The following is a 16377-nucleotide window of genomic DNA, read 5'->3' as shown; positions in this document are numbered from 1 at the left end:
GAAGCTCTGTCAGAGTGACCCTTGAGTTCTTGGTCACCTCCCTGACTAAGGCCCTTCTACCCCGATCACTCAGATTGGCCGGGCGGCCAGCTCTAGGAAGAGTCCTGGTGGTTCCGAACTTCTTCCATTTACGGATGATGGAGGCCACTGTGCTCATTGGGACCTTCAATGCTGCAGAAATTTTTCTGTACCCTTCCCCAAATCTGTGCCTCGATACAATCCTGTCTTGGTGGTCTACAGACAATTCCTTGGACTTCATGGCTTGGTTTGTGCTCTGAAATGTACTGTCAACTATGGGACCATATATAGACAGGTGTGTGCCTTTCCAAATCATGTCCAATCAACTGGATTTACCATAGGTGGACTCCAATCAAGTTGTCAAAACAACTGAAGGATGATCAGTGGAAACAGGATGCACCTGAGCTCAATTTTGAGTGTCAAGGCAAAGGCTGTGAATACCTATGTACATGTGATTTTTTTTTTTGTTTTTTATTTTTAATAAATTTGCAAAACATTCAAACAAACTTTTTGTCATTATGGGGTATTGCGTGTAGAATTCTGAGGGAAAAAATTAATTTAATCCGTTTTGGAATAAGGCTGCAACATAACAAAATGTGGAAAAAGTGAAGTGCTGTGAATACTTTCCGGATGCACTGTAAATAAGTCAAGTGAGTTTAATTTCACATTTCATGGTTAAGGGAAATCACTGTTACATATTCTCTATTGTGGCGTAGCGCTTCAGAATATACTGGGGACAACTGGCCTTCATTTAGGAAATATTTGTTCACTACTGCATGTGTCTGTGTAATGGATCAAGCGAGCGAGTGAATGAGTGAGTGAGTGTTCCCACCTTCCTCCTGTGTAATGGATCGTGTGAGTGTGTGAATGAGTGGGCGTGTGTTCTCACCTTCCTCCTCATCGTCCTCGGGTGGCGAGGGCACCATAGAGCCGTGGGATGCAGAGGACAGGATGCCCGGGCTGGCCGTGGTTTTCTTCCTCTCTCTCTCCGTCTCACTCTCCAAATTCACCACCTCATATAGCGTATCTGTGTTACTCTTCCGCTCCAGCTGCCAAAGCAACACAAGCAGCAAAATCCATGTGATTGGCCAAGAGACGGCAACCATGACCAAGAGGAAGACAAACAAAGAGGAAGACCAACCTAGTTGTACAGATGAATATAAGCCATTCTCACTAAGTATAATAGTTTATACTGTGAATTAAAATATTTTTTATTTTCCTTTAATTTTGTTTATTTGATAGAGATAATAGGCGGCACGGTGGCGCAGTTGGTAGCGCTGTCGCCTCACAGCAAAAAGGGCCTGGGTTCGATTCCTGGCCGGGCGACCGGGGTCCTTTCTGTGTGGAGTTTGCATGTTCTCCCCGTGTCTGCGTGGGTTTCCTCCCACAGTCCAAAGACTTGCAGTCAGGCTAATTGGACATGCTAAATTGCCTCTAGGTGTGAGTGTGTGTGTGAATGTGTTCGTCTGTCTGCCCTGCAATGGACTGGCGACCTGTCCGGGGTGTATCCTGCCTTCCGCCTAATGACAGCTGGGATGGGTTCCAGCACCCCACCGCGCCCCAGAGGGATGAGCGGTTTAAATGTGTGTGAGATAGAGACAATAAAGACAAAGATGAAGTACATTAAGACCACAGTGGTAAATGTTTTGTTTTGTAAATGTTATGCTTATCATTTTAAATTATTTCTTTATTTTAATTTGCCATTTTATTTATGCTTTTAGATAAAAACACTTAACATAAAACCTACAAGGTCATAAACAACTTTAGTTTTGATAAAATCGGCACTTTCAATAATACAAAATTGTGCTGACAACTAAAAATTTACATAAAATAAAGTCCTCAACAAAGGGAGAACAGCTGATCTTTCATGGCAATAAATACCCTTACTTTTTGTTGTATTTTGCACTTTTGCCCTGTCATTTGTCAATTTGTTTTTGTCATTTCAGAAACGGAAGGCTACAGATGACATTAGTATGCTAGCAGGGACCTTCATGTCTGCTTTAGCTTTTTTCTGCATTCTGCATATTCAAGCAAGATGTCCTGTTTTCAAACGGTATCAAACCTGTAGCAGAGAAATTTTTGATGCTTACTGTAAAGTTGTGTGTGTGTGAGTGTGTGTGTGTGTATATGTGTGTGCATTTACCTGTCGCAGTTTTAAGTAGAAGGTCTCAGTGTAGCTGCGTTTGCTGAAAGGCCAGAAGAGTCTGTCGGTGGGCGAACACACTCTGACACGTGTCTCCAAAAGGAAACGCACCGGCTCCTCCACCTCTGTGATCACCAGGTCCACTGCCGTCGTCATATACATAAACTTATCTACACCAACCAAACACAAGCACAATTCATCTTTTATGAATTTATTCATGTTATAATTTCGTGCTTTATCTGCCACAAACACAAAACTACTCCACCAATCATTCACAGTCATAGCAAAATATATTTATGCCTTCACACACGCAGGCATGGCAAAAAAGAACTTTAAAATGGTCAATATGATCAGCCACAGACTGACTGCTCATAAACATCTTTATGTGATCTAACCCATTTATCTGAAAAACCACAGAATAATAACTTCTGTCAGTGGAAAATATTGCCAATTTTCATAAAACAACCACTGAAACAAGCCAATATAAAATGTGAATTACTGTCAGATTGACTCACTCTGTTAAGAAGCTGCTGCTGTTTCAACTTCATTCACATCTCACTGTGTGTGTGTGTGTGTTTGTGTGTGTGTGTGTGTGCGCATGTTTACCTTTGGGTGTTTCTTCATTGACAGCCTGAAACTGAGGCGTGTTGGGATTCCAGCTCCCTGTGATGATGTAAGATTTACCATCTGAACTCTTTCCCATTGACTCCTACAGAGGAGAAGAGAGTGAAAAAAGGTGAGGACAGGAGCGTAAAGGAGAAGACACCGAGCAGAGAAGAGAGGAGCATGAAACAGAGGAGAGGAAAAGAAAGAGAGTCGAAGAGAGTTAAAGAGAAAAGAGGAGAGCAAAAAGGAGGGAAGGCGAAGAGGGCGAAAGTGAAGTGTAAAGGGAGTAGAGGATGGACAGGGACCGTGGCCAAAAGAGGAATACAGAAGAAAGGAGAGCAAAAAGCAGGAAAGGAAAAAGGAGGAGTTGAGAGGAGCGAAGGGGAAAAAAAGAGGGACCAAGGGAGTGGAGAGATAAGAAGAGAGAGGGTGATGAAGAGAAGAGAAGAGAAGAGAAGAGAAGAGAAGAGAAGAGAAGAGTGAAAAAGGAGAGGACAGAAGCAGAGAGAAGAGGACAACAATTAGGAGAGGAGAACAAAAAGAAAGGACAGCAGAGAAGAGGAGCGTGAAACAGAAGAGGAAAGAGAGATGCAAAAATAGAGGAGAGGAGAGGAAAGAGAGTCGAAGAGAATGAAAGATAAGAGTTGAGAAGAGAGCAAAACACAGGGGAGGTGAGGAGGGCGAAAAAGGAATTTAAAGGGAGTAAAGGAATGGACAGGGAGTGTGGAGCAAAGAGGAAAGAAAGAGGGACCAAGGGAGGGAAGAGAAGAGAAAAGAAGAGAAGAGAAGAGAAAAGGAGGGAAAAAAAAGAAGAAAAGAGAAAGAGAAAGAGAAAGAAAGCACTTCTGAGCTGATTGAAATGGAATATAATGGTAAGGTGTGAACTACCTACCAGATCTAGCAGGTGCATATCACTATTCCGAACATTTTTGCCTGGACTTAGGAGCAGACCGAAACACCTGCGAAACACACAGACACAGAAAATCAAGATAAAACAAACAACTAAAAATACAAACTAATCAGCAATTCGTTCTCATACTTGGAGGAGTGAGTTGAACACTCAACACCCACCAACACAGACAGAAAAGTTTCAGGAAATGTTTGTCAAAACGACATTCGAGTTAAAATGAATCTACAGCTGTTGTATGCTCAATAAATCACACGTAATCCTGAAAATAGGCACCTATTACTGTTTTGGCTAAATTACACTCACTGGCCACTTTATTTAATAACTACACTGTACTTCTACTTAATGGCAACTATGAGGACCACTTATACAGATTCACTATTTAGGTGTACAGTTACAGACTCCAGCCCTTCTGCTGCCGCAGTTTATCAGCCCCCCTCTACCATATTTATCATTGGTCAGCTTCTGACCACAAGATTGCTGTTGTTTAGATATTATTTCGGTGGTGGACCATTCTCAGCACAGCAGTGGCACTGACATGGTAAAGAGTTTGGTATTACTGCTGTGCCTAAAATATCCAGCCAAAAGCGACTCCATGGTCAGAAACTGACCATTAGTGAAGAGCTGTAGGATGGCTAATATAAACTGTGCATCGACAGAGGAGATACAGTCCCTAACTGTACATTAGCAAGGAGGAAGTAAAGCTTTGTTTCTAATAAAGTGTCCAGTGTAGATGTTTAAGAATGAGCAACATTTCCAGGAGACACACCTCTCAATGGCCAGTTCTTTGTTAGATGTCTGCTGGACATAAATAACAATCTTCTTGTCCATTCCAGGACGAAGCTTGAAGCTCTGTCTGTCCTTGTCCTTTGACACTGCACTGTTGTAGAGACAGAATTACATACATTCAGTGGATATTTTGAAAGGAGTTGTTATTAATTAGGTGACAAAAAATGTTACAATTATTATGTAAAAAATAAAAAGAGCAGTTAAATATAATGATAAATATGAGAATCTGACAGATTTAATGCTGACTGATGGTGAAGATCAGCAAGCTCTGAGGCTTAATAGTATAAATGAGTTTGGGCTCCTTATTTGGCAACAGAACACCATATCCCTTTTTATTAATGTGTGATAAGTAAGTACATGTTTGCAGATTTCAGTACAAAATTCTCAATTTCTGAGTTTAACATATTGGAAATAAAATATAAAATATAAACAAGCGCCATTACTCTTGCCCAGGCCACATTTTATATTTTTTCCCTACAATATGTTAAATTCAGTAAATAAAAAGTAATTATAAATTAAAATTGTGCAGAGCTCTGTTCTCTGTAAAGGATGTATAAACTTATTTTTTATGTAGAAACTCAACACAACATGTAATTTACCCAATCTCTGCATATGACAGTATATATAAAGTTAAAAAGAATCAATGGTCTAAAACAAAACGATTTAAAGCAAATGGCATGTATTACAGTTAACTCTTAGGTCCTGAATACCTTTAATAGAGCACACAAAGTATTATTTAAAAGGTAACAAACTAGGAAATCACTATTGCACAGATATCATATCATGATCCACCAATACTGCTAAAATATTCCTAATACTGAAAATCTGTATCAGAGAACACCAACATCACAGCGTACCACAGACAACAAATCACTCAGCACTCCACAGCCTTATTTAAGAAAAATATCATTTAAGGTCAGACATTAAGAGACAACCAGCTGCCTCCGAATCTTTGCCTTTTTGTGTATACGAAATGTGTTTGTGCGTGTGTGAAGGGTGACGCCCACATCCTGACCCTTAGTCTCGAGGACAGAGGATGGCTGGAGCCAAAGCACGAGGCCTCATCAGGACACCACCATCAAAAATCAGTTTCAGATGAACCAAGCAGCATCATATGTTACACAATTCATTTCCACGGAGAAGCATCACTTTGGAGCGAGAAATTGACTTGTGCTTTGTTGTTGCGGACACGGTTCGGAAGGTTTGAGATTTTTTACTTTCTATCAAACCAGCACAATATGGATCAAATACAATATTATAAATCTAACGTTTTATGGAAAAAAAAAATATATATATATTTTTATATTTTTGCCATGCTTTTGTCTTTACTTGACATCAAAGCAAACAGATGACTCAGACTTCTCCATACAGAATGAAGTTCTAATGTAACTAACTAGTATGTAATTAGTATGGACAGTAATAACCAGACTTTCACTGGTTATAAAATTCTATATAGTGCAGCTCTACTTTTTATGATTACATTTACACTTTCCCTCATAAATTTCTCCTTCTCTCTCAAGCACTTACTGCCCCCCTTACCCACTCACTCTGCCTCTAATGCCACACAGTGTGAGGAGCACAGTATGGTTCTGAGGAAAAGCCTAAAAATAAACCTGGCTTGTTTTCCAAACTCTGTTATAGTGTTGCTGATTCTGTAGGAAAATCTGCCTCCATTTCTCAGCCTACAGAACAGAACCTGCAGAGGTCAAAAGGAGAGAGGCTGAACTGGCACTTTAGTGCTGCTAAAGCGGCAAACACACTTAAAAGTAGCCGAGCAGTTGAAGGCTAATGAAAACCCTGTCAATGTCCGACTTCCATCACCAACTTCATTCTCCCTTTCACAAACAACAGGAACAGAAAACATACATGCATAGTATGGATTTACAAACAACATTACAAACAAACACAGTTGCAGAGTGGGACCCTCATGGCCTTCAGAGACGGTCGATGATTACTGGGAACATCTGTGTAATTTTTAGTTCACTTCTGTTTAATAAAATCATGCGTGTATCTAAACTCACGTATGTGCGTTTACATGAAATCTAGGGAATGTCGAAAGACAGTCTTCTGATTTTGTAATGATGACCATGACAACAGAACTTCAGCAAAGTGATAGCTTAGCATAGCCTCACTGTGAGCTGAGCTTACATTAAAGGCCAAGTTAACTATTTTGTTTAATTGATATTGAAAGATGTGTATAATCTGCTTTTCTGGGACAGATGTAGGTCACTCGAGATCAAGTGTTAACAATGTCTGCAAAACAGTTGAGCCTACTAAGCATTTCTGGTCTGGTGGGGTATAAATTGAAAAAACAAAACTGAGAAGTGAAATATTATAGATTTGTTATTTCAATTTTGATATGCACTAATAATTTCTCATGTGATGTTAGTTATTAGACACAGCATAGGCTGGCTACAAATTGGGTTATACTGGCTTCTGTGCTTTAAAAACTATAGTTTGCATGACCACACAATCTAATCAAACTTCCAGTATGTCTGCTCTCACTTCCAAACATCCACCAGAGACCAGCTGAAGCCGGCCCGAGCGACACTGAGCGATTTTATCGCCTGCCATGTGCATCCAGGACAACACATTAGATTAACCACAAGCATAATCATGAAGTGACAGCAGAACCAAACAATCTCAACTTCCAAAAGACAGGACAAATTTTGTGAGGAAAAAACATCACTCAAAGTTTTCTGGAAGTCCTGAATTTGTCACTGACTGAGAATATGATCTACAGTTTAATCAATGGGCTGTTAGAAATTAAATTAAAAAAGCGGCAGCAGCTCTATAGAGAAAGAGTCACTGCTACAAGGTTAACTGTATTCTAATATGTTTGTCACAAACTTCAAGTAATATATATAGAAAGCCTTTTAGAGGCTTCAAATGCCCGTTTTTAATTTTTGTGGCCAAAAAATGTTAATGTGCATTGCTGTTAGCTTAGAATCTTGCTAGCAGAAGTTAGCATTATACTGTAGGATTTCTATTCTTTGTTTTAACTGAGGTTATACATTTACAGCTCAAATTTAAGGCTTAGCTTTATTAGTCATGGCTAATTCATTGCTCGCATACTCTCTCTGCTAAATGATGATTAAAAAATACCAGCTTCCTGACTTGCAAATGCAAACACCTTTGAGCTTCCTTCACCCTTAATAAAGAAAAGAAATGAGTAGTAATTGGGCCCCATTTACTCAGTTCCACGTACTTCAGCAAAATTTAGACGCTGTTTAATTTCCCGAGTATTCCAGAGACTGCATCCGCTTTGTAAGTGGCCACACCTCTTCACTTTAGAGCTTCAGCATTTTACTTCATCTTATATCATAACGCATAAAAAAAAAACGATAAACTGCTGGATGTACTAAGAAATTCCACTTTCAATTTCAACTGTTTTTTGGAAAGATATTTGTACTATTACATCAGTCATTATTTCACATGAGCATCAATACTTTTAACTATACTTCTTGCATGCTATACAACCAGTGCGCAGCTACTAAACACAGCAAAACCAGCACGTAAAATCGAGCAAGTTAACATGTTCATAATGAACACAGACGCATACACATAGCACAAACAGAGACATTTATGGAGATTTCCTGCAGAGGTGTGAAAGAGCTACTGGTGTGAGAGAGCTCTTTGTCATAAGACGTCGTGGGAGGACGTGAAAAATCATAAATTAGAGGAAGCATGTGTCTATGCTTCCAACTGAGAAAGAGCCAGACAGAAAAAAAAGTCACAAGAGAGAAAAAGAAAGGCGGCTTTTCTCTTCTATTTTTATCTTTTCCTTCATCAGAACAGGGCAGATGACTTCAGAGGGCTCCAAATTATAAATACATATTTTTAAAAAACACTAATTTATTTAAGCAATGAAGGGACAATTCAGCCTAGGCAAACTGATCTCGGTGAACAATTTAGGTGGAATTTAAAAAAAGAAAAAAGAAAATCACACCAACCAACAAACTAAATCAGAATTTTAAGTAACCAACTCCAGCCCAGACTTAGTTTGCATCTCGATTGAGTTTTCTTTGATACTTATGAGGGAATTCAATTTTTTTTTCCAAATTTCTGCTTAATTAATTGGTTTTGAAATAAAATCTTCCGTTCTAGAGAAACATACCGTGTCAGAATTGTTCACAGTGTTGGTGATAGGAACCAAAACTAAAGAGTTTATTATCTCTAAAAGCCACCTTAAAAATAGATGGCACATTAAATGGTTGTGAATACACTGCCTTTTACATGAGACACTGTACATTCTGGGTGCTTTAAGGCAAAATAGTGCCTAAGGAAATTAGATTATTTCAGATTTATTACTACTTTTCCAATATCTACAACAAACTCTGTGAATTTATTGTGAATTTACTGGGCATTTTATGAACTATAAGTAACTGTAAAATGGCTATATTTGTGTTGTAGGCATTGTGACCGCTGGTACCTTTCACCACCACTGTAAAGAAATCTATTTCACATCAAGCCACTTTGAATGACTCATTTACATCTCAACCACTACACAGCATTTTTCAAAAATGGTGGAATTGCCCTTTAAACAAACTTTTCACTGTAACAGTACTATACAATCACACTGATCACTGAAAACTCATTTCCATAGAGGCAAATGCTCCTTAATGCTCTAAAACATAGGTGCCCAGGTTTGCTTCTGGTGATTGACCACCCTGGAGTTTCAACACAACCTTGTTCAGATGCTCTTGAAGGCCTTCATTAAGAAGATCGAGTGTGTCAGATTAGGTCTGAAACTTGGGCAGCCCTGCTATACACTTGCCTGTTCCATGAAACTGCAATACACTACAGGATGGATGGGGGTGACATGGCTGCTATTGTTTTGTTGCATCCAAAAGATTAAATGGCTTTCGCTCAAAGAAATTTTGAAAAAAGATGCCGTAATAGTTCGATTAGCTAAATAATTAAACAACAGATGATAGAGTGAGGGCTTACAGAAACAATCCTTATTTACATTCCTATTTGCAAGGAGCAAAGGATGCAAAGAGCGAGTGAGATTCACCTGAAGGTTCCTTTCCCATCATCCTCTTTGATCTCCAGACTGACGGTGAAGGTGAAAACGTCACTGTCTGGCGTGAGAGGCGGAGCCTGCGTCAAGAGAGGTGCCTTATTGGCCGACCGCCGGAAGGCTGTGGCGAAGCTGTAGAGAATTCGGCTGACCTGTATTGTACACGTACACACACACACACACACACACACACACACACACACACAGACAATAATGACTATATACTCTATTGTTTGTTTCCACCTTCCAGTGGAATTCTAGAGTCGACTCCATTTTTTGTTCTAACTGACGGGAAACAATGAAGTCAACTCCAAAAGTTGATTCCACACAATCTTGGATTCCAAAAGCCAAGAAAAATACAAAGACATCTGGCAAAAATAAACAGCAGTATTTTAACTATATTTGACATTCACAAGGAAATCTGGGGAGATAACACTGGCTAAATTAACTTTGCTCAGTGGTTCTCAAACCGGTCCTCAGGGACGCCGGACAGTCCAGATGTTTGCTCCAACCTAACTTGAAATACACAGACCTGAACAGGTTTGAGAACCACTGACTTACCCAACTAACAGCCTGGATAAACAGTACCTAATTTTTCTTTGTCAACTCTGAGGTGGGCAGATATTTTGGTACTGGCAATGTTGTGAGATTGTGAGGGCGATTTCAGATGATAAGCATTTTTGCATTCTTGCTCCCCACGAGGCTGGGCACACGTTGCCACTGTGCTCACAGCTGGGTTTGAGCGGTGCTACATCAACACATATGCACTGTAGATCAGCTCCAGTTAGAAAACCATCTACCTGACACAATGTATTCACCTGCATTTTGCAAAACACATCAGTTTAAAAGCACAAATGGCTGAGAAGATGAAGACCATGAATAACAAAGTGGTCACGTCATACATCATACGGAGCACTGTGTCTCACTGGTAAAGTGAGACTGAAAGTTCATCGGATGAGTTTGATTAGACTTTGAGCACAACAGCAAGGTGCCAAATCTGAGCAGTGCACAACTGTCAAGGTAGCATGACCAGCGCAAAGATGTTAAGTATTGCCGCTTGTCACCCAAAATCACCCCAAGTCATTTTGTGTTTTCTACTTCATCTTTTTCCTTTCAACAAAATTAAAACCACCATGGTAGGCACAACATTTTATGTCCATTTTACTCTTGGCTGTAAAAATCATCTCAGTATGTGCTAATGTACTAGTATAGGCTACAAATAAGGCAGACTTACTTTGCTCTGCTTTAAGCTTTAGCTCAGCTATAGCCACCTTTCTTGCAAATCTTGTGGGAATCATTTCCACAGAAGAGGAACAGTTTTTTTTATAGTTTTTATTTAAAATGTTCAACTTTTTACGGGGCTAAAGTCAGCCTCTCACTTGCCAGCTGCTTGTTCTAATTTTCCCATTCCACACCTTAAATGGTGTCTGAGCCGCCAGAATGTAACTGCTGCACCATTTAAGGTGGAACGGGAGAATCTGAACAAGAAGCGGGAGAAGCTGACTTCAGCTTAGCAACTTTTTAGTGTTTAAGGGTTTCTCGTTGCAGATGAAATGTATCAGGAAACCAGCTAGAGTGCCTATAAATGCAAATGAATCCATTCGTCTCGAAATTGACATTCATCTTAAATCTTTCTCTTTCCCTTTTCGTTAGCTACTAGCTAGGCAAGATTTTTGTCTGCATTGCTGTGACCAGCAGTCTGCATGTCAAGCTTCAGGGTTAAAGAGTGAATTTGCAGATATAAGCTACATTAACTCCAGCGTTTAAAATCATTTATTGTTGAAACTATATTAGAACAATCAGCAGAGCTTTATTTTACTGCAAAGGAGGATAATTTTATTTTTATCTAAATATCTAGTTCTGCTGTGGAGCCACAACAGGGCAGTAAAAAAGCTGCATACTGCCGATCCTCTGGAGTTCTCTCTTTATTTCCGAAAAATCAGAAACTGATTTTTTGGTATGAAGTCTCAGCCCCGATTGCAGGCAAGTCAGTCTTGTTAACATCCTTTGTGCTGATGTTGTTCCAGAGGAATGAGTCTAATAGCCCTGGTATCATCTATACTTCCGCGCTGCACGGCTCTTCCCTTCTCAAAGAGAAAACAAACACACACGCACACACGAAACCTGTGTTGATTCATCACAGCTATTCTTTTCAAGTGGTCTCTTTTCCAACAATGCACCAATACAAACCACATCAAAACTTACCCCACGTTTTAGCCTCTGGGTGGATCTCTAACTGCCATGCGTACCTCTTTACCTGTGTATGTTTGTGTACATGGTGGAACTAGCTGCACCACTAAGAGGGGTAGTTAAAGCCCTAAGTAATTTTTGCATCTGTGTGGGTGTTGGTAACAGCATCAAAATAAACAAGAAGAAACAACTAGTGCGCCCCCTTCTGAGCAACCAATAACATTACAGAAACGTACTGTGTACAGGAACCACTCACGACGAACAGAAGGCCTAGTTAATGTTCTATGTCTTCACTGATAAAGTAGATTACATTCATACATTATCATATCATCCTCCTCTGCCAGGAACATTGATAGCATACACAAAAAATACATAACTTGGAAGCTAATAAATCAGACAAGGTTTTCTCAACATTAATAAAAAACAAAAGCTTTCTTGCCTTTACAGTGCTAATGTTAACACACTAGCAGCTTTGGCATATTCCTTCAAGTGCAGGTTCCTATTATTTTAACAATGTGTGTGTTTGTGCATGTATGACTCACCGCCTCTTGGATCTCGCAGCGGAAGACGTGGATGCGGAAGATCTCGGCATTGTAGTGGCTTTCGGTGAAAGCAAAACAGTCACTCTCTGGTGTTCCATCGTGACCGCGTACACAAAACAGGATCTTATAGATGGGGTAGTTAGAGATCTCAGTGCTGCTCTGAGGGTCCAGGAGCCTGAGAGAGAGAGAGAGAGAGAGAGAGAGAGAGAGAGAGAGAGAAATAAAGGGACACATATAGCTGATCACATTGTCTCATATATACACTGATCATTATTTTACTGCTGTTGTAAAAAGAAAAAAAACTTTGTACCCTCAAATGGTAACTTTGGTTTATAAATTTATATTATATATATATATATATATATATATATATATATATATATATATATATATATATATATATATATACATACACACACACACACATACATACATACATACATACACATATACACATATACACATATATATATATATATATATATATATATATATATATATATATATATATATATATATGAGGTTCCCATAACACTGATATGCTACAGTAGAATGTGTTATACTGTGATACACTGAGAGTTGAGTTTAACATTGAGAGTAAGTATTACAGGGAGTGTTCAAAGTATTACTTGCTCTGTCATACATCATTCAGGTATGTGCACTGTGATCAATTTTGAAATTCACATATCTGTAGGAGTTTATTAATGGATGTTCAGTTAATCATGTGGTAACAAAAATGGACTTTTTATCTGATATTAACACATTAAAGTACGCAGGGTGAACTGAAGTACTGGAGGCGGCCTTAAATGAGCTAGATGGTGGAGTAGATGGTGATGACTCGTCCATCTACTCGTCCACACAGTTTTTTTCATCAGAATTGGTTTGCCAACATGGTTGTCCAGTTTTGAAATTTTAGTAGAGTGAAATATTCTTTTACTGTCTGAGATGATGATTTGTAGTTTTGTGATTAATAATTATTTATTTATTTTTCCTTTTTCCCTTCCCTTATTCTGTCTCATTTTGTCTGGGTGTTCTGTTGCTTGCTTGTTCGTGTTTTGTTGACATAGTTTAATAAAAATAATAATAATAATAAAAATTTGATAAAATATTGTTTTACTGTTTTAGGTTCTAGCTAAGACTTGTCCTTAATGTGTCCTTAACAACGCATCCAGAACAATATGCTCAAGTTAAGGAACTCATGTTCAAGTATAATATAATATGCTAACTTAATCTTAAATATGATCTAAACTGTCACACTTTACAAACCTGTTAAAAGTTAATGCACACTAAGTCATTAAGCTGTATATTTTCTCCCTGATGCTCAGTATTGCAGCTAAACAAATATACAAATAGTGATTTCTGTATTCAAATACTGCCCCATGAAACAGTTAACCTAGCACTCTTCTCCCTGAGCACCTTCCTAATAACAATGTGTAATGGTTTTGGGAAATCTCTCACCCTCTCACTCATACACATTCTAGTGTTTGTGTGCATCAATACAAGACCTGAAAGCATTAAAAAAAGCATTTAAGCTCTAGTCAATCAGCTCTTACTCGTTCTACCTTTTCCTCCCTCTCTCTGCTTACATGTACACAAATATGGCACGTGTGCGCACACCCTCCTTGCTTTTACCTGACGGTTCCCTCAGAGACTCCAGGCACAGAGAGGGTGACATCGAGTGGCATTTGGCACTGGCTACGCAGAATGCTCATCATACGCAGTGCCTCCACCTCACTGCGGGGGGCGTTCACCGACGCACAGCCCAGATACGTCAGCTTACTGAACACCACACTGTCCTCATCTGGCACGGGCGTACCAGGGCTCGACACTGACCCGTCATCTGGACAAAAGAACCACACAGGGGTCAGAATTCAGTACTCGATGACCATTTTCAATTGCTTTTCTATCGTAAAATGAACCGGCACAAATTTCTCTTTACCCCAAATGTAGAAGACCAGCCAAGACATGTTTTGTGTCTTTGGCTGTTCTGTGTCTTTTTGCTCTAAGGCTAATGTGCAATTGTGCAAGCTGCATACCTAAATTATTATACTCATTAAGTTGTTAAATAATCTCAAGTAGACTGGTTTCTGGCATGGTATGACCCAATGTTAACCATAAAAATGGATAAAGGTACACTGCATAGATACAAACAGTTACCACCAGCTATGTTAATGCCTAAATTTTGTCTTTTGTCAATTGTCCAACTCCAGGGTTTTAAAAACAGTCAATTCAATTCAAGTGACCAGCCTGGAGAACTCATAGCTGCTTCCCAGCTTGCATTAGGGCATTGGTTTCTCAGGAAATATTTGTTAATAAGCTGATTAGTTTGATTAGGGAAAACACCAAAATATGCAGGACAGTGGCTCTCCAAGGAGCAGAACATGGAACCCCTGCATTTGAGGAATCCTACTCTTTTCTGGCCCGTCACTAAGCTCACCCTCTTGTGCTCCCTGAACAGGCAGCACCATATCCAGCTTCGGGGGTGCAGGGCCTGGCTGTGGTGGAGCAGCAGTGGTGGGGTAGCCATGGTCCCCCTCACCCACATGGTGTGGTCCGGGAGTCACCTCAGCCACCGACGGGTCCATAAGCACATCCTCCAGCTCCCTCTGCAATTGCTGTTCACTGCCGTTCCCCACAATCTGCACGCAAACACACACAAATGTGTCACCACATATAAATGACTAATGTACAATGCTATGCAAAAGTCTTAGGCCACCTTAGAAAGTCAGATTTAAAGCTGTTTGTCTGAGCAGTCAGCAGCTATTAGCCTGGAAAATACTAACATTAGAATAAAAATAAATGCAATAAATTGTGACTGTGTATCTGTTAAACACGGAGAGGAGGAACCAATTCTGTGTTCTACAACCAGCACCCAAGATATCAATAACTACTGAAAATAAGAGGTTCTTGTTACATTTAGCTGTATTTGTATTTATTTCTAATGCTATACAGCACAAAAACCTACTTATTGTGGCAATAAATATATTTTTGTTTCTTGCTAGGTGTCCCACAATCACACAATGCTACCTAGCTGGGCTAGCATCACATGATAGCGGGCTAGCACATGCTTTCCTCCAAAATATGAGAAGTGTCACCGTATTTTCTTAAACTGTTGGTAACACAATGTCACTGAACAGCACAACATGCTTGTAGGAGAACACTAATGCTGCTTTCAAGTGCAAGTGGGGCAGCAGTTTTCTCCAAAGAGGAATTTGTTCACACAATGTGCGCGTTCATATCGTTTATATGAGAGATAAACAGAACACTAAGGTTGTGAAACAGGTGTTATAGTTCATTAGCTAGCTGCCATTACCAGTTTTGGCATATTTTACTGGTGTTTTGAACTCAACAGTACATTCTTAAAATGTATTTAATGGGGAATTTTATTGTGAGGTATTATTGAGTGGTTTGATGTCTAATGGTTAACTGTAGAGAAACTTACTTATCTTACAGTGGTGGTGATAGGAACAAGGGGTTGAAATGTCTAGAGTACAAATTAAACCATTTTATTTACTATCCAAAACCACCAGTGAACCTACACTTGTCTTCTGAGGTTTTTTTTTACATGTAATGTTAATAACGATAAAATAGCAAATCTGGAAAAACAGGTTTTTTTGGTACTATTTTGCACACTGGCCTGCAAGTACCACTCCACCATGAATATGTTTTTTTTCAAAAAAGATGTTTTAGGCCAAAGCCTTACCACAAAAGCATCATAAAACAATGTCTCAGGCATCAGGCAGTGTTTTCATAACCAATTCACCCAATAACTTTCTGTAAGGGAGCTTTAAGAGACATTAAACGTTTAGGATGTCTGGTTCCAGTCACCACCACTGTGAACTCTTCCGGCTTGGCAAGTTTCTGTAGAATAGAACATTTCACATCAAACCACTCTGAATAACTTTGCTTTAATAACTGAATTAAAAATGTTGAAAAATCATTGGAATTCCACTAGCCATTACCATTTATTATATCTGTACAGTTTATCTGATTGCTTTTTACTGTTCAACTGTTTGCTTCTATCTTTTTTCATTGTAAAAACAGCATTGATGTCTAATTTTGATGTACTCAACTTCTTCATCTGACTTCAAAGGGCGTTCAAGTGGTGTCTACTGTTGGGAAGCCAGGACTATTATGTTCTTTGGACTCCTGCCTCGAT

At 39.3% G+C, this 16377-nt stretch overlaps 1 protein-coding gene across 3 annotated transcripts in view; it reads right to left on the bottom strand.

The window, feature by feature from the left end:
• LOC118824818 (rab GTPase-activating protein 1) overlaps window positions 1-16377 on the bottom strand; it is a 126583-nt gene that overhangs the window by 87051 nt on the left and 23155 nt on the right. For all 3 annotated transcript variants that reach the window (XM_036595239.1, XM_036595241.1, XM_036595242.1), the window contains 9 exons: window positions 14656-14857; window positions 13851-14058; window positions 12219-12393; window positions 9481-9638; window positions 4444-4554; window positions 3660-3726; window positions 2768-2870; window positions 2162-2331; window positions 908-1067 (listed from right to left, as the gene is read on the bottom strand). In XM_036595239.1, coding sequence (XP_036451132.1) covers window positions 908-1067; window positions 2162-2331; window positions 2768-2870; window positions 3660-3726; window positions 4444-4554; window positions 9481-9638; window positions 12219-12393; window positions 13851-14058; window positions 14656-14857 — 1354 coding nt within the window. The remainder of the gene's footprint in view (window positions 1-907; window positions 1068-2161; window positions 2332-2767; window positions 2871-3659; window positions 3727-4443; window positions 4555-9480; window positions 9639-12218; window positions 12394-13850; window positions 14059-14655; window positions 14858-16377) is intronic.

Source organism: Colossoma macropomum, unplaced genomic scaffold, assembly GCF_904425465.1.
Source record: "Colossoma macropomum unplaced genomic scaffold, Colossoma_macropomum, whole genome shotgun sequence".
Classification (NCBI taxonomy): Eukaryota; Metazoa; Chordata; class Actinopteri; order Characiformes; family Serrasalmidae; genus Colossoma; species Colossoma macropomum.
Note: the sequence above shows the minus strand (reverse complement) of the source record. Positions and strands in the feature narration are given on the sequence as shown.